Raw genomic sequence first — 18,762 nt, 5'->3', positions numbered from 1 at the left:
CCTCCCACCACCCCCCCTCCCCCCCCCCCCCCCCCCCACTATCTCTAGCCCATACTTTACAGCTATATGCTTATAAGTGCCCAGCTGAAGGTCACGACCCCTCACAGACACCCTCTGGATACACACACTCACAGAGAATATCGCATATTGGCTACTCAGGGAGACGATGATGGAGTCAGACAGCGTGTATGTGGATCACTCTCGCAGACGAAACTCACAGTGAGCTTTGGGGGGGGGGGGGGGGGGGGGGGGGGCACTATGGAGATAAGGTGCGCTTTATTTAGCAACGTCACAGAGCCTAAGACGGTGACGTCAATCTCAGCTCCACTCAGAGAGCCGCAAGTGCGAGTGAATAGAGCATTCTGATTTTTTTAACAGCTCGTTTTTTTGTCTCTCCACGCAGCAGATCTAAAGCGCACAGATAGCACAATAAATCGAAGTATTAAGCAGCCGTGTTGTACTTTGAGAGTTTTAATCTGACGCTGTCACAATATGAGCTGGAGAAGTTCCTCTTGTAGAATAAATTACCAAGCAAATCGACTGTGATGTTGATAAGGGCTTAATGAGCGTCTGTTAACAATGAGCGTCTTTTGGAGGCACAAAAAGGGACTTAACTTTTTTCATTTTCATGCCTGGCTGCCATCCATTTTTGTTTTGCTTTTATGTCGGCAGACGAGGAAGCTTATGCTATTGTTGCAGTCAGTCGCTCCGGCTAAGAGTGTCAGCTAAAAGCCTGAAATGCAAAAATGTAAATGCGGAGGGAATAATATTCTCTCGACAGGGCTGTTACTCTTTTATGCTGATTCGAGCGGCCTTCTCACTCCAAGACATTTTTCCTTGACATTCATTTGTATGTTGTTTGCATATCTCGTCAGTGCAGTGTACTGGTGCCTATGCATATGGAGAGCTCCTCATCCTCGTCCTTGGGTGGATCTTTTTGAAAGGCTGTCACAGTGCTTGGCCCGGCTCTTGCTCTCTGATTATTTGTTTGATACTGTATTTATGACATCTGATGTGCGTCTCTCTCTCTCTCTCTCTGTCTCTGCCTCCTCAGGATCTGAAGAAGGTGCTGTCTTTCCCCCCGTACCCTGGGGAGTTTTTGCACCCGGTCGTGTATGCCTGCACGGCGGTCATGTTGCTCTGCCTCTTCGCCTCCATCATCACGTACATAGTGCACCACAGGTAAGCATGCAGCTCCACCATGTTGACTCTTGAAGTATACATTTTAACCTTAAGCCATTGTAACTTGTCACACCTTTGCAGGACTTCTGGTACTTTTGAATCTGAGCCTAAGTTACATATTTAAATGAGGAAAAGTACCAATGGCTCTGAAATTGCTTCATTTAGAGCCTATACAAAAAGCTGTAATAGCTGCAAGATAATCCTAAGTATCTAATACTCCTGATCTGATTGTGGTTTTTAAGTGTTTGCCAAAATGAAGGACATAAAGGGAACTTTATACTGAAGAGTAAGATGTTTCTTTAACTAATAAAAGTCACATTGCTCGATTTAAAGCGTCCAGACTCCATCCACAAATACAGTCTTTTGACCATGAAGAGTAGAGGAGTTGTTTCTAGTCTACTGCCAGGTCTTAGTTTGTTTTAAGCTATTTAGTTCCACATTTACATTGTACATTAGTAGATTGACCCAGCGTATAACTTGCATGATAAACAGGTCACATAAACTAGCTTGTTGAAGCAGCGGTAAACAAGCAACTTCTGTGTCTGCAGGGTAAAATGTCTAATTTTGTCAATGGAAACTGTTACCTTTTGAAAAGAGCAATGCAACAGCTGGTTCTTGTTAAAATAAAAAACATTTTTGTTGTTAAAAACAGGTATCTGTAAGGATCCTTTCTAGTGTTTTTTCGGGCCTTTAGACCATGGCTATTCAACTATATTGCTCAGGGGGCCAAGTTTACTGAAAGCTAAGGAACCAGGGGCCAGACAAGCAAGCCCACCACAGCAGTACACTGCATCGAAGCTGTTTTTTTCCATCAACAACACAAGCTTGTGATAGGCTGCCAGCACAGGACCAAAGATGTTCTATTAAACGGGAGCGCTCTGCTGTTTTTAACACTTTACTGTGGCAACAATGACAGTCATTCACAAGTTCCCCCCCCCCCCTGTTTGTTACTGATTTATTATTTTAACTGTAAATAGAACTGATCTGCAGGCCAGTCTAATGTCATCAACGGTCGCCATTTGAGTAGGCCTGCTTTAGCCTAATGAACTGAGCCTGCAGGTGCATTAAAATGACAATTTCTAGTGGATGTAGTGTGATCACAACTGCTTCACAAAAACGATTTATTTCTGAAGTTAATAGATGCTGATTGGGGTCTTCAGTCTGTAACTCTACAGTTGTGTCATTGGTCAGAAGACGGTGCCCTGTGGGCTGAATGAATCAAACCCAAATTATCAGCAAGCCAAGGGGGCCATGACTCCATTTTACACTATGGAAGTGATTGGAAGAGGATGCTGCAGTGCCTATATAGAGATATCACATATTTCTATTGGGTTTGGTTGCTACTCAATGGTCCAACAAAATTTAAAGCAACTTCTTGAAGAATGATTCTCTCATCTGTATTGTATAATATAGAGGGCGCTTAGCCCATTTATACCGGCCGTCCTTGCTAGTTCCTTCCATCATGTGTAGAAACAATCAACTGGAGCGATTTCAAAACCGACCAATTTGTCATTTTGATCCCCAAAAATATAAAAAAAATGTTCATGATTTGAAAATACTGAGATTCAACACATCTATTTACTTCTTCTCTCCATGTGGACACTGGGAAAGACGCGTATGCAATCTTTCCTTCGTGGTTAAGTTTGTTTTCAAGACCTCTGTCACAGATCCAACACTGACTGAGCTGTGAGTCAGAAGCTTTGGGCCACCGTAAAGCACTGCAGCCTGTGTGACTAAGAGGATGTAAAACACACACACACACACACACATGCACGTACACAGGTGTGTATGTAGACGTGTGCTTCAAGCAGTCTGAGCAGAAATATATGCTTCTAATGGATTTCTAAGGGCTTCTCAGGCCACCTTTGTTCCTTTTATTACATACTGAGATGAGGACAGAGGAGGTTCCGTGCGGCTCTTTGACACTGTGGCATCTGTCTCCTCCATTCAGCTTCAAACACACTGGATGCTGTTATTACAGCAAGAGGGAGCCTGACTGGCAGATTATTTCAGCACGCCAATTCATCATCTGTTGTTCCTGTAGATCATCAGTCACTTTATCATGTCGCTGACGTTAATGCGCCATTATTGTAATAGCTCTCCATCCATTTTAACAGAAAAGAAAAACGTCTCACATGTCCCATTTTCAGAATCAATTGTTCTACTGTAAGAATGAAACTGATGTTTGTCTGAGAGAAATCTTGGGTTGTATTAATGGTTTCCTGTCCTGACTGGGACTCAAATGTAAAACGTGTGAGCCTGTGTGAACGTGCTGCAGCCTCCACTGTTTGCATCCATCTGTGTCACCTGGGCAGAGACAGGGCGCGTCCTTCTGCAGTCAGACACTGATGACAGCATCTGAGCCTCCAAACAGCAGCATCACTTATGTCGTCTGGCACTGCAGTATCGACCGCAGAAAAAACTGAAAACTGCAATTTACACAGGAGCAATTCCACAACTGCAGAGGACTTTTAATAATAATAATAAGTTTTATTTATAAGCGCCTTTCAAGACACACAAGGACACTGTACAACAATCAACATTTTAAAAACAGCAATGGATAAAAAACAGCATACAATAAATAAATGAAATGTAGGACAGTGTAATTGCAGTTAATATGTTAGAGTGAGTAGGAGATCTTGAACAGATGGGTTTTGAGTCTGGATTTGAAGATGGGGAGAGAGTCAATGTTGCGAATGTCAGGTGGTAGAGAGTTCGGTTCAGCGCGGAGACGGTTGCTGTTTCGTAAGTGGAAGTATGCAGACCGGGTAATGTTATTGATATGGGATTTGAATGATAGTGTGCTGTCGAGGATGACACCCAGACTCTTAAACTGAGGGTAAAGGGAAACTGATGAGCTGTCAATAGTGAGGGAGAAACTGCCAACTTTGGATAATGTGGATTTAGTGCCGACGAGAAGGATCTCGGTTTTATCACTGTTTAATTTAAAGAAGTTTGAGGAGAACCAGGATAAGTGAGGGAGGAGGGTGGAAGGGTGTACTTTTGATTCATGTGCTGTAAAAACAAACACAGCTGGATGCTCTGCTTCTTTTGTGCAGAATAGTTGGCCTAAAATCTAGAAGTAGGTCATTTTTTTCTTTCTAACATTATTAAAACAAGACAATGAAAAAAAGAGAACATCTATGATTAACTGGTTTGGAAATGACAGTCATACAAATGGTGTGAATAATTGTGAGAAAAATAAAGGAGAAGTCATGCAAAAAACAAAAATGATAACAAATGCAAAATAACTAGACAAAGTATAAAACTCCTACAGTCTGTATAAAACATGGACATAGTCCCAGTGATGTCACTCTGGTTACTGAAGAGGACTTTTGAAGCCCAACGATGGCGGTCGCCATTAAAATTTATCGCATCCTTACTTTCTGTCAACCTAGAAACAAGCAAAGAGGTGGAGCTGAGGCGGGATTTAAGCCTCCAAGAGAAAATCGACAATGTACCTGCTTGCAGTGGAATCAGTCACATCCCTAATTATGCATAACACTTAATGAAATCAAAACAGATTAGTTTGAAAAAAATTCAACTCTGTTATATTGGGTGCCTATATAGACTTCAGCTATTCAGAATAAAATAAGTATTTGTTGCAGGCTATACACGTATTTATTCCATCTGTTGATATTTTAATATGGAGTGTGTATGGGACTTCTGGGGCTTTTGTGCCGGCCTCAAGTGGACACTTGAGGAACTGCAGTTTTTCGCAGGAGGTTGCCACTTGGTGCAGAGCTTTGCCAGGAATCTAGTATTGATACATTAGCAACTTCAAGTTAAACTCTCAAATAAGTCAAGTTAGTGATAATAAATAGGCTACCTTTCAATATTAAATATATTTTGGACTTTCAACAATGAGAACCTTAGGATCGATGTTGCAAATAGTTTGTCTTTGTGTAGATACCTAAGTGGATAGTTTAAGAAAAGTATCATGTTTTGTGTTTAAATTAGTATTAACCTCATTATAAAGGTTACGTAACCTATGTACACAATCAACACAACTAACTTCCAGAAATAAAAAACCTACATTACACTTGTGCATAAGACCTGACCTTTCTGGTTAAATGGCTACAGCATAACTGGGATACTCTAAAAACCCTGATCTAACCTGGCTACTTGTTCACATAGGAACGCACTCATTCATCATGGAGTGCTCTTCAGAACAAAAAGACATTAATTCCAGCCCAGATTAGAGTGAGAACAAGCTCATATTTAAGATATGAAGCCAGAGCTTTTGTGCTGCATGTGTCAGACTCAGGGGAGGGTTTTAGGCTTTTTTACTTTCACCGCCGCTCACATTAACAAACTCCAACACCCCCTCGCCCTCCACAAAGACACTCCCCAGCACTAAAACACATCTGTGTTTAGTAACACTCGAGTTGTGTAGTATCACTCCAGTGGACTGACAGTATCCGAGCTGTGAAGCCGTGGGACTGCGTGTTAAACGGGCAGGATGTGAGGGAGGCTGTTTGAGGATTGCAACAGTAGATTGTTTGAATCTGTCACTTGTTCACGCTAGTTCACTAACACACACATGCACACACACACACACACACACACACACACATGCACAGATATATCTGCATGCAGTGCGTGCTGTTGGTTCTTTTCAAGCCAAGATAGCATCTGTTAGTCTGACAGAATCAGGCAGACGGAATCGGACAGATCTGGTTACACTCAGTCAGTCTGATGGAGTTGGTGGATTCAAAGGTCTGGACCCAAACAGAGAATCTGTGTTTGTGGGTGAAATGGTGTTGCATGATGTATGAGCCTTGAAAAGTAAAGTAGTGGTGGGTTTCATGTCTTTGAAACTGAAATCCTTTGAACCCAATTGGTGCCTTTTTATTCTTAAAATATTCCCATGTTAAAACTCAAATACACTGATGTTCTCTACATATTGTTGGAATAAAAGGAATTCTTCACTGGTCATGGGAGGGGGAAGAAGACAGAAAGTCTACTTAAAATTCATATTAAAAATGTTTCTGTTTTTTCTGTTTAAGTTACTAATTTAAAGGAGGGAATTCTGCGGTATCATATTGGTGCATTAATATAAATGGGCTTGCTGGCCGCAACAAAGCTGTGTCTCAGTTGGTAGAGTCGGTCGTCTATCAACTAGAAGGTCGGGGGTTTGATCCACAGCTCACACTTAACTCTGAATTGCTCCCGCATTTTGTCTCTGGCGTATAAATGTGTATGAATTGGATTAGTAACTTCTGATGCTCTCTTTACACAGCAGCCTCTACCATCAGTGTGTGAACCGAATACTTTGAGTAGTCAGAAGACTGGAAAAGCACTATACAAGCACAAGTCCATTTACAACATTAACGGGGCCTTAAAAGGCTTTTAAAATACTAGTGATAGTTGTCATATTGAAATACTTCGTTTTTCTGTGTAGTGAAATGAACTTTCTATGGGACCATAACAGTCAAGGAACATAATAGCAAGAAATACAGGACAACTTTTCTTGTTACTTATTAAACTCTTAGGGCATACTGTATCGGCTTATAATTACAGGATTAGAGTTAGCCCACTGCTGACTGACTGGCTTCTGTTTACACCAAGGCATGCTGGGAATCTTGTAAATTCACAATTGTCTTCTCATTGATCCCATACAAATGGGGGAAACTATCCCCACATGTCGTGCATAAACCTGTACAAAGAGGGAAGGAAACAGAACCTAGTCTATGTGTTGCATTATCAGCATGTATGTATCATTTAGGTGAAAAATTTTGGAGATAAGCCCCCCCCCCCTTGAAAAACAAGACAGTGATAACTTGTAGAGCTGAGCATTAATCTCAGTTTTAATTGAATCACAACAATACTATGCTGCTGCCTCATGTTGTTTTACAAAATCATATATTTCAGCAATAAAACAAGATACTTAAAGGGGCTCTGAAGGCACTCGTAGGGAAAATATAAGAGACGATTATCACCACACTGAGTTTGCCTCAGCTGAGCTCTAGCTCAGTATCTTACATCTTACTACTTTTCTGTTTTGGATCAGACTCACAGCTCAGTGTCACTATCAGCTGGAGCAGACACAAAGCAAACAAGTAAACATTACCCTCTGTTTACCACTTCACACCATAGACTGTAAGAAATATGGACGTAGCTGCAGTGACGTCACCCTTTGGTTTCTGAACAGCCGGTATAAGACCAATGACAGTCACCATGTTGGAAATGCTTTCTCCACATATCTTCCAATCAGTCTGGAAACAGGCTAACAGGTGGAGCTTGGGCGGGCATTGAGCCTCCTGGAAAACAGCTGCGAAGCAGTCAAATTCACAATGACCTCAATTATCCATATTTACATTTAACTCTAAACAAAATCAAACCAGAGGAGTTATGAAAAAAATAACCCCATACAGAGTGAACTGATAAAGACATGTTTGTTTCTACTTTAAAAATTGACATTACAGATATTTCCAAATAGACATTCAAGGAACTGTAGTTTTTTATGCACATTGGCATTGGCTTCATTTTCAACACCTGAGGTTGCTGCTTGCGTCAGACTGAAAAAATTCTTTTTTTTTGCTAGCTTGCGAAAATGGCGCAGAAACTAGCAGCTTAAGCGACAGATATGTCCCTTTAGAGTGGAGACCTTTATAATCTAGTATGTAAATTCCCCTATGGTTAAAGGGTTGCTAGGTGTTATTGAACACAAGTTATATGTCTGTCTATGTCAAATGTGCAGTATACAGGTTTATTTGAACATTATTACAAAACTCCAGCCATGATCATGCCAGAGATAGCAGTGATGCTACATTTAAAGTCAAAAACAGACAGATTAGAATAATGTTCTCATCTTTATGCATTAGAAAGAGAGGGCTTAGTCCAACTAGCCCATTTATACCAGATCTGTACATTTGTATTCAAATGTGCAAAACACAAACAAACAAATCAAACATTATTTCACACATCAATATATGACTTTGGCTTATTTTTTGGATATTTAATAATACAGCATAGTATTGTTGCTTCATTTCCTCCGTCATAATAAGCATGAAACCTCTTCTATATTTCTCTGTAACAGCTCTGCTTCCTGTGGTTTATGAGACCCACTGAGGTGTTTGGAATGTGTCCTCCACCTATGAAACTAGCCATTGTATAATGTGTCATATTATACTGTCCATGGCTTTATTGTCCCATAGGCTCAGAGGTGGGTGCAGTGTGGAGAGAGCAGATGAGGGGACAGTTGTTTCCCCCTCCCACCCTCAGGGAGGTGGGGATGTGGGGGGGTGGTTGCCAGGTTAATGTACTTGACCCAATGAAAGCCCAAAGCTGAGCCTATGAAAACCCCCTTCCAGGGAGGCCAGGAGCCGGCCTGATTTATGGCCTCTTTGCTGGATGGAGTTCAGCACTCAGGCTGCAATGGAGGTATCCACAGCAGCAGCTTTAACTCCCCCCTCACACACACACACACACACACACACACACACACACACACACACACACACACACACACACACACACACACACACACACACACACACACACACACACACACACACACACACACACACACACACACACACACACACACACACACACACACACACACAGAGCGGTGGAGCCCGGCCCCAGACACGCCTCACAGCTCACTGCTGAGCCACCGCTTCATCTACAGTTGGCTCACGTGCAGCTGGGGCTCCGCTCCTCCATTTTGGGGAGTGGAGATTTCCAGCTCTGGGTTATATAATTCCAAATGGTGACAGTGACTGTATCGATGAAAAGCAGCAAGCTGACGCTGGAAAGCAGTTGAACAAGGTCTGTTAATATGTTAGTATTGTCTGACCTATTTAGCCGAGATTCTAACAGCTGGATGAAGACAGTGATGTGGGTTAAGTGCCCTGCCCACGGCTGTGAACTCCCCCCCCCCTCCCCGCTCATCATATACACTCCATAATGGAGATGAGTGCATAGTTTTTACATTGTGAGAACTTCAATTGGTGCAGCCAACTGAAAACAATCTCTTTTTATTTCATCATCAAACCAGCAGAGCGATCCCTATTTTGGTTCATATAGCCCTGCATGTACTGTACGGGTGAGTGAGAGTGTGTGAAAGAGTGTGTGTAGGGATGTGTAGGACACACTGAGTGCTCTCCAAGAATCAGTAGTAACTCTGAGCCTGCAGGTCCATCAATCTAAATTACATTTTTACAGTTTGTTGGAAGTGTTACACTTCAGTCGACTGAGGGTTTCAATTATTCTTAGCCTCTTTAGCAAAAATATTTTTCCCTGTTAACAGTCTTTGACCTTTTCCGTGTCTTTAAACCCTATACTTAAGAATGAATTCTATCACTTTCTCTAATTTCTGAAGATTTTAAAGATAATATCTGTAAACAATATCTTCTGAAAGTTCAATGTAGTTAATTAAGCCAGGTAACCAAAAGACACCCAGGGTATGTTGAACTCTCTTCATAGTACAGGCGTTCATTGTAACGGGACGTGTCTTGTCGAGGCGGCCGCCATGATAGTCCGCCATTCAAGACAAAATGTTTATTGTTGTCGTGGAAACATAGTATGTTGCATCAATTTCCACTACATAAGGAAGCATGAGCTGCTTCTGAAAGCTGCCATACTGTTGATGTATGTGCTGCTGTTTAAGAATGTCAAGTAAATTATACTCGGATACATCGTCTGTAAACATATTTCTCTTCCCCAGGTCGGTTTCACCTGTTCGTCTTGACTGCGGTCAACACAGTTGACGGGGGGGGGAGGGGGAGTAGCTGAGAAAACTCCCATGATTCCTTGCTAGCCTCTACTTCATCTTTTATTCTTCTAGTATTGATGGAGAGACCTCCTGGTAGTGTCTGTGTAGCTTTCCTAAGCTATAAAGAGGTACTATTGTTCTAATATAGTAAGTTAGTTAAAGTGAGTAATGTTTGGTGTTTGCGGACGCTGTACGTTTTTTTTTGGCTGTTTCTCTTGTAATGATCAAGTTTCTGTCAGACAAAGACAAAAGAACAAACGTTCTCTTTAACAAAGCTTGGTGAAACTGGTTTTATACAATTCAATGTATTTACAACACAAACACATTTATGGTATTTCACAGGATTGAAATGTAGCTTTAAAAATATGCCCTAAATATTATTTTTTTAATCTTTTTTTATTTGATTGATAGGATCATGTTGACTCAGCTTTCAAACATTTAAAAGAGTGGGCCATGGGTAAAATGTTTTGTGGACTTTAAAATGTTCCGTTCAGCACATGTTAAGGCTTGTTGGCTCTACTCAAACTCTACGAGCCGCAGTCCCCTGGTTGTTAATCTATATGGCACAAAAGGGCAATCCCTACAGGCCGTGTAAAAGTCCTGTTTATATAAAAAATTATGTGAGTGATGGGCGATGTACCTTGATCTTGACATTTTCATACATCACTGTTTGGTTTGTCCCTGCTAATTCTTTAAATCTTGTTGTTGTTTTTTTTCCGCAGTGCGATCCGGATCAGTCGGAAAGGATGGCATATGCTCCTCAACTTCTGCTTCCACACGGCTCTGACCTTTGCTGTGTTTGCCGGCGGCATCAATCGAATCAAATACCCCATCATCTGTCAGGCAGTAAGTGCATTCCCTTCTCATTCATCCCTACTCTCCAAGCTTTTCACAAAATTGATTATGAATGTCCACTCAGGTGTTGGAGACGAGGCTCCCTGAGTGCAGTATATGGTTGTAAAGTAATGTAGCTTTTAGTATTTTTCATGCTTCAGCTGCATGTATGACCTTCTCGCTCTGTTAGTTATAGGGTTTGCTCTATGAGAAACAATGATTCAGGCTCCTGGCATGCACTTTCCGTGTGTGTGTCTAATATGTTCTTTACTTTAAGAAGGGTTAGATCTTGTGATCCAAGAAGAATGAAGCAGTCATTGTATGGTCTCTAAATGCTATAAATTGGGTGCCTTGATCAGCCGAAATGGGCCGAACACAGATTTATCGTACCACTATTTGCACCAACATGGAACCTTTTTTCTTCTTAACATGCTGTATAATGCAGAGGCTGCATGTAGGTTCAGTGGTCAGTGCTGTCGCCTCAAAGCAAAGAGGTTACTGGTTCGAATCCCCCCATTGGACGAGGTCTTTCTGTGTGGAGTTTGCATGTTGTCCCTGTTCATGCGCAGGTTCCCTTAGGGTACTCCAGCCTTTTCCCACAGTCCAAAGACTTACTCATTAGGTAAACAAGTTGTAAGGAGCGGATGTGAGTATGAATGATTGTTTGTGTCTGTACATCGTCACTGTGTTTGACTGGAGACCAGTCCAGAGTGACAGCTAGTTTCATGTGTAGCAGAATCTGTCAGCTGGACTGAGCTGAACAGCTGGTGGACTGATCAAGAATTCAACTTGACAATGGTTAACCTTCTTGAATATTTATTTGTTAGAGTCATATCAGTGCAAAATCCACATATTTCAGACACAGGTTTGCCACAAAATGAGAAATACTCGACCTTTAGTCTGCAAAATATAAATAGACAAAGATTAAAACATGGCAGTTGAAAATCTCTGTGGATCGTCTCAGAATTTCATTACACAAAAAAAACTGTCTACTTCTGTGCACGGTGATGGATGAAGGAGAGCCAGTCTCCATTTTGTGATGCGGCAGTGTGTCCCTGCAGTTGGACTTTCCGACCCCTCTGCAATCAGTGTGTGGTCACATGGGTGGTGCCTCCATCTCTGCAGCCCACAGTAACGAATGACTTAGTGAGACTTGAGGAGGGACGTGGAGATTTGGGATGTCAGAGCAGATTTAGAAACGGGTCAGAGAAAGGCTTTCTTGCCCGCTGGTACCTCACTATTTTTAGGCTGCTGAACAGCGAGAATGGAGTTGAAACAAGGAGGGCTTTGCATTTTAACCTATAAAACTAGAAATCCCGAAGGCTCAAATCATTATTTTAGATCTATGACAACATTTCAGGATCTGAGGTTGACTATTTCTGACAAGCAAGATGCGTCCTTTACATGCATGGCTTTCTTTAAGCCACCAAACTCCACTGAAAAAGATCTTGCAGGACACAGGATCTGCTAGACTAAACATGTCTTAATCAGTTTGTTTGTTTGCCTGTTTGTGTTTCCCAAAGGTGTTGTGATGGATCTGATGTTACCATTCACAATGTTACACAATAAAACAAACTAACTGACCAACCAAGGCAGCAGCAGACCAACAAATCGAGGATTATGCTAGTAAAATGACTATTTTTTTATCAAAGGAGCCTTGTGGCTTTAAAAGGGTAATGTAATGGCTGTTTTAAATCAAAGGTCCATCTCTGCAGAAAACATTTCTGTAATGTTGCCAGACACTAAGAATAACAATCCAAGCCGGTCAGTGTCAAAAACAAGAACGTTTCATGGACATATACTCTGATCTGATCAGGCTCATTTGCTGACAAGGGCTTGCAGTCATTGTGAGCTGTTTTACCAGCTGCAGGCTGAAGCAATCCACCGGAGCAGTTCAGAAAAGGTGTTTAGGCAAACTAGTCATTTACACAACAACACTGTAAAAATAGGATCTAGGTTAAAAATACCCAGTTTCCCCTTTTACTGGAGTGTTCTGTTTGTGGAAAGTGACAGATGAGCAATCTTAAAAATGTTTTAGGTCAGAGGTTGTCAATCGAGGCGCGACTCCCCTCGGGGGTGCTGGCGGACTTCAAGGGAGGTGAAGCATGAGAAAATATAAAAACCAAAAAGAGAACAAGATGAATAATCTGGTTAGCTAACTTCTTAGATGTGTGAGGGTTGATTTAGAGAGAGAGAGAGAGAGAGAGAGAGAGAGAGGAGACAGATACTGGAGACAGCACAAAGGAAGGACAGTACGACCATGACTATTTAAAGTTTGTAACAATGGAGCAACATCAGTACCAATACATCAGAATCCAGTGGGTCCTTTGCAAAGAGGGGCTTGCTAATGACAGTATGAGATGATGTAAACTCTGGTGTCTGGAGGCCAAGCAACCACATTTGGTTTCAAAGTTACAAAAGTTTTGTTGCTAGAAAGCTGAAGACATTGCGGTCACAGATCTGTAGTTGTAGAGGTGTAATACGGACTTGAATGGAAAGATGTGATCAACTGTCTCTTGGGTACTTTTACCTTTTGTTGAGTCTGAACTCACATCTCTTTAAAAAGGCTATAAAAGTGTTCATCCCTTTCACCTCATCTTACCTGTGTGAGTGTGTTTTTCTAGGTCAAAAGCAAGTTCTAGTCAAGGCTGCAGGGGGAGGATGATCTGCGTAATCTATGTCTACAGTCCATTGCCCCTTTTATGACATACAGTATGCTCATGAAAGACACCGACTCATTGTTTCCACTAAATTGGAGTTGAGCATAAGGCGATATTGGCAATAATGTTTTTGCCTAAAGAATAAATGAAAGTGATTCATGTTTTAGTGAGACAGTGATATGTGAAGCAGCGGTGTGCATCATGCCCATCATTTCCTGTCTATCTTCAGATGTCCTATCCAATAAAGGAAAACATGCCCCCAAAAAGTAACTTTAATGATGAACTTAAGCTTATATAACGCTGTTCAAGTCCACTCAAAATGCTTATTACGCTGCATGTCACATTCATCCATTCACACCACATTCTCACACTGATAGCAGAGGTTGCTTTGTAAAGTATCCATCAGAATAACTCATCCTATTCATACACATTCACATGCTGCTGACGATTCGGGTTTAAGTGTCTTGCCCAAGGACACTTTGGCAAGTGACTGCAGGAGCTGGAAATCTAACCCCTACTTAGTCAACGGACTCTACCACTCAGTCACAGTGGACTTTTAAAAAATCAAGATAAAGAGATTGGGCAGGACATTTTATGTTGTTTCAGGAGAGGCTAGCTTTCGCACAATATTCAAACCCCTGTTTTAGGTCGTCGACAGGAAGGTCTGTGCCAGAAAGACAGAAAGTAAATATTTAAGATTGAAAAGTTGTATTTTTTTCCACACAGTTGTTAAGGCAGATGTTCCTGTTGGACTCCATCTCTAGTTGATTGATAGCTGAACTTGTTCATGGTGCGAGCATGAAACATCAGCTTGAGGAGAGCATCCTGTCCTGTCAGCTCAGCTCAGCTCAGCTCAGCTCAGCGTGGACTTTGTATGCAGCCAAAAAGAGATTGATGTACACTCCAGTTCTCCAGTTCACTCCGAGTATAACCTGCCGTCACTCCCTCCCTCGTCTCCATCATTGCACCCTTTAAAGTGAACTGCGACACGTGTGGGACTCTGCTGCCTCTTCTGCTGTCACCAGCACTTTGGGAGGCTCCTTATCCAGAAAGACTCCACCCCGATATGCTCAAATTCAGAGCGCCATGTTTCATACCAGACGTCTTTGCATGAGCTGCCTTGAGGAAGCCTCTGTGACAGGAAGGCCTGTAAGAAGTCAACGCTCGAGTCACATCCGTCGAGTCTTCCTCCACTACTGCAAGTGACAGAGAAAGAGTTGATGCTTGACGTAAGATGCAGCTTCCCTCAGTCATCTGCTCCCTGCCTTAAACATCATATTAATAACTTGACCATAAATATTTGACTCTTCACTCAGCTAATCTCATGTTTGGGATCCAGAGCTGTAATACCCTGCTGCATCCCAACTTCAAGGTATACCAGAGTCTTGTAAGACAGCAAAACAACTCTATTGTTTGTGTATATTTTGTCTCCATCACTGATTTGACATTGTTTGTACATTTTGTAGTTTTAGATTTGATCTGATTTTGAAAAACGGTGCCTTCATAAGTTTGTCTCCTTATTGTGATGTCAGTTCTTGAGGCATCTCTAAACTTCTGTCTTTCTGTTCCGGCTCTGTTTAGTGGTGGCGAGCATTTACAAGTTACTGTGGCGGGGCTCATTTGAGCTGAGCTTTCTCTGCCATCCTGTGGTAGACGTGGAATAACCTCCCGAAGCGGTGAAGCGCTTTGAATGCGAGCAAGAGTAGAATACACACAGCGAGGTATTTGATAGCTACTTTTCATCCGGACCACATTGCAGTGTTAGGTCAGTTTTGACAGGATCACAGCAGTTAGAGATGACGGCTCCTTTTCTGTCTTTTTTTTCCAGAGATGATTTATTGACTGATGTCTTGGTGTAAAGATCATTTTAATGAACATTAGAAATAGTGTATGCTGGATGACATTACCAACCCTACCCTGAGATGTGAGTAAGTGTGCTCTGTTTGTAGAGTTTGTTCTTAGCTTTTAACAAACCGCAGATAAGAAAAAACTTTGGCGAATGTCAGAATTTTCTTTTCAAACAACAATTCAAATTCAATGTCCCTCAGGGCGGCTGTGGCTCAATTTGTAGTTGAGCAAGGAGTCAGCATATGAATGTGTATGCATGGGATTAGCTAATGCTAATGGTCACTTTACATACTCTTGCAGCCTCTACCATCAGTGTGAGAATGTGTAGGTGTGACTTGTGGTGTAAAAGCACTTTGAGTAGTCTAAAGGTTAGAAAAGTGTTTTACAAGCTCAAGTACATTTACCATTCACCTTAAATAGCCAGTGTTAGTTTTCCAGCTGTTAACTCTAGCAGTTAAAAGCACTAATATTTATTTTTGAACAATCTCTGTGTTGTCATTATGTTGATAATACAACTGGAGTTTTTAGTTGATCATAAAGCAAGGAGGTAAGGGATTCAAATGATCATTAAAATTCTGATGAATTTCAAATGTAGTTAAAAGGACAGTCCAGATGGACATGGCACCCAAAATATTGTCCTTTGTAGTTTCTTAAAAGTCTGATGTATAAAGCATTAAAAACACAGCATAAATAAACCTTGTTGTTGCACCATAAGTTGAGAAAGTGGTCCTTTAAAAACCCCATGAAGGCTTTGTGTCCTGCAGTGTCAGTTTCGGGTGCTGCAGGCTTGTATTGCTCTCCTCTCGCTCTTTAACTTATTTAGCATTTATTAATTTATCTAATTTTATCCCTGCGGCCAATGAATGTTTCTTGCTGCTCCTCCTTTAACCGATCACTGCTAACAGGGCGACTCTCTGCAGATTTGGGCCGGAGCCCAGATGGTGCCGCGCTGCTCCTGTGGGATGGAGTCCAGCCCCAACACACACCATTTGGGATAATTACAGCGCTGCTCGAGGAGCTGCACACACACGTTCAAATGTACACACACACTGTGCCTGCTAAGCTCTGCTGTACTCCCCCCAATCATCCCACCTCCGCTCTATACACACACACACACACACACACACACACACACACACACACACACACACACACACACACACACACACACACACACACACTCCTCCCAGGGGGACACATAAGTACATGCTCTCCCTCCGACAGAAGGAACTTCAAGGAGCTTTGAAACTAGCTCTGGCAGCTCTCGCAACACTTCAAGCACACAGTCCCCACCCCCTCCTCCTTTACCATCCCCACCTGCGTCCTATACTCATCTTCCTCCTTTCTATCTGTGTGTGCCACTCTTCAGTCTTACACCGACACCACCACCACCACCACCACCACCACCACCACCCACTGTGGCTCTGCCTCTTCCGATGTCTTTACGGCCTCAAAGTCAGCTCTGATCTCTATTTCTATCTCTCTCCAACAACGTCGTTTTGTCATTGATTTGAGCAACCCCTCAGCTGTCACTCTCTGCTCGCACATATTGCAGCACAACGTACAGCGTGTCCTCATTTCACCTCGTCTCACCTCAGTCCACCCAAATCTGGCTTAGACATCTCAGCTGATTGTTCAGTGAGTGTGACCGGCATTAAATAACCTATTAATTTAGCACAGAACTTTGTTAAATGTGACCTAGATCTGAGGTCACATCCACCTGTCAGCTTATAGATGCTTCACAGAGGCTTTTCTCATTAGTGGGCCACTGTGAAATTAGTGGTGATGGCAAAGGCTGGCTCGAGACGTTACAGTATCTGCAGTGATTTGCTTTGTGCTTCCACTGGATCCAATTTGAGTGTTCCTGAGCTCTTCTTTTTTTTCCCTCCCACATGTAAAAAGCTTCCGGTAGACTGGTTACTTATGCATCAAAAACAGTAGGGAGCCAATATAATGAATATGCGTACAGAAGTGAGCTCTGAGGGACTTTTGATTTTAGAATTGTTAGTATATGCTAAAATTGTTTAACAATTCTTCTGACGGGGAAAGTGCTATACTTCGCTCAAGCTGCATTGAACCTTTGTGAAAAGTCTTCTTGCTTTTTAAATGAAGTCACGTGCACACATTCTTCTCATTACCAAAAGAAGTTTGATTGCTTCTAAATTTCTCATGAACGAGTGAAGTGCTCACTGTAAAAATAGCAACACATAAATAAGAGCACAGACAAACACTCAGGGACAGTTCTTTCCTCCACATCTTCACAAACTTTAATCTTCTGTTTTCTCCCTTTAAAGTGGCAGGTACTGTTGAGCTGTTTTGGTGCTATATGATATGATTGTTGGTGTTTTTTTGCACTGGGGAACACCGTCACTCACAGCTTATGCATTGCTGCAGTGACACATCAAAAGAATCTCCTCTTTTTTTCTGCATGCTAAACACTGTTGTCTGCAAATAGACTCTGAAAATGATCTGTGGTTAGTCATAATGACATCGTTAGGTTTCAATTTCTATATTACTGGGAAATGTGTCACATGCATGAAAAAGTGTCCATTTATTTGTGCTTTCCCACGTGTATAAAAACTCCTGAAAACATGTGTAAACGCAAAGAGCCAAGTTGTTCACTCTGATGTTACCTGGAGTTATTCCTGTCAGCCCCGCAGTCACTTTTCCGCATGAAGTCGGGGTGAGCTAATGTGAGAACACATCAAAAAAACAGAAGGACAGACGGATAAATTGGCCAAGATGATTTCTTCTGCACGGCTGCGTTGCTCACCCATAGAGGAAGAGTAAGGAGATCAGACATCTGGATGGAGCTGGGAGCAGCGGCCTGGCTCCTTCACATCTAAAGGAGCCGGTCGAGGTGGTTTGGCCGTCTGATTGGGATGCCTCCTGGCCATGTCCCTGTGGAGCTTTTCTGGTAATTCCGACTGGGAGGAGACACCAGGCTAGATGCAGAGCATGCTGCAGGGATTATATATCTCATCTAACCTGGGAACACCTTGGGATCCCCCAAGTTGATGGAGCGATGGACATCTGGGCTTACCTGCTGTCATGCACGGATAAATGGGAGAAAATTGATTGAATGGATGGATCGGTGAATATTGCTTGCTGCAACTTTGTCCTGGATTACTAGTCTCCATGGTTTGTCAGTCACAGGGTAGTCATGCATTATATTCCCAGATTGATTGTATCATACACAGCTGTCTTACTCTAAATAGAACCACAATTTACACAACAACATCATGCTATGTGAAAGACGACATGTAACAAGCAATAAAGCCCATCAACTCATGACGAGAATGTTTCCCTCTGTACTAAATCTCATCTCCTCCAGGGCTTTCAAGGGCTTGACACCTGCGCAGGTGTGGAGCCATTATGAACAACAAGGATGCAAGTGTTGTTTTTTCTGTTCAGTTCTTTCTTTCTCCATTCAGGGAGGAAGCTTTGTTATAAACTATGAAACTCACTTCACATTTTTCTCAGCTGGTCTCACAATAAACACAATAAAAGTTTCCC

At 42.1% G+C, this 18,762-nt stretch overlaps 1 protein-coding gene across 1 annotated transcript in view; it reads left to right on the top strand.

Moving 5' to 3' along the window:
- The window catches only part of LOC109997490 (adhesion G protein-coupled receptor A3), a 197,850-nt gene that overhangs the window by 159,700 nt on the left and 19,388 nt on the right, over nt 1-18,762 (top strand). The window contains exons 15-16 of the mRNA XM_065959473.1: nt 1,055-1,182; nt 10,627-10,750. Coding sequence (XP_065815545.1) covers nt 1,055-1,182; nt 10,627-10,750 — 252 coding nt within the window. The remainder of the gene's footprint in view (nt 1-1,054; nt 1,183-10,626; nt 10,751-18,762) is intronic.

The sequence above is a fragment of the Labrus bergylta genome, chromosome 10 (genome assembly GCF_963930695.1).
Source record: "Labrus bergylta chromosome 10, fLabBer1.1, whole genome shotgun sequence".
Taxonomy (NCBI): domain Eukaryota; kingdom Metazoa; phylum Chordata; class Actinopteri; order Labriformes; family Labridae; genus Labrus; species Labrus bergylta.
The sequence above is the reverse complement of the archived record's forward strand: the minus strand, read 5'-3'. Positions and strand labels throughout refer to the sequence as shown.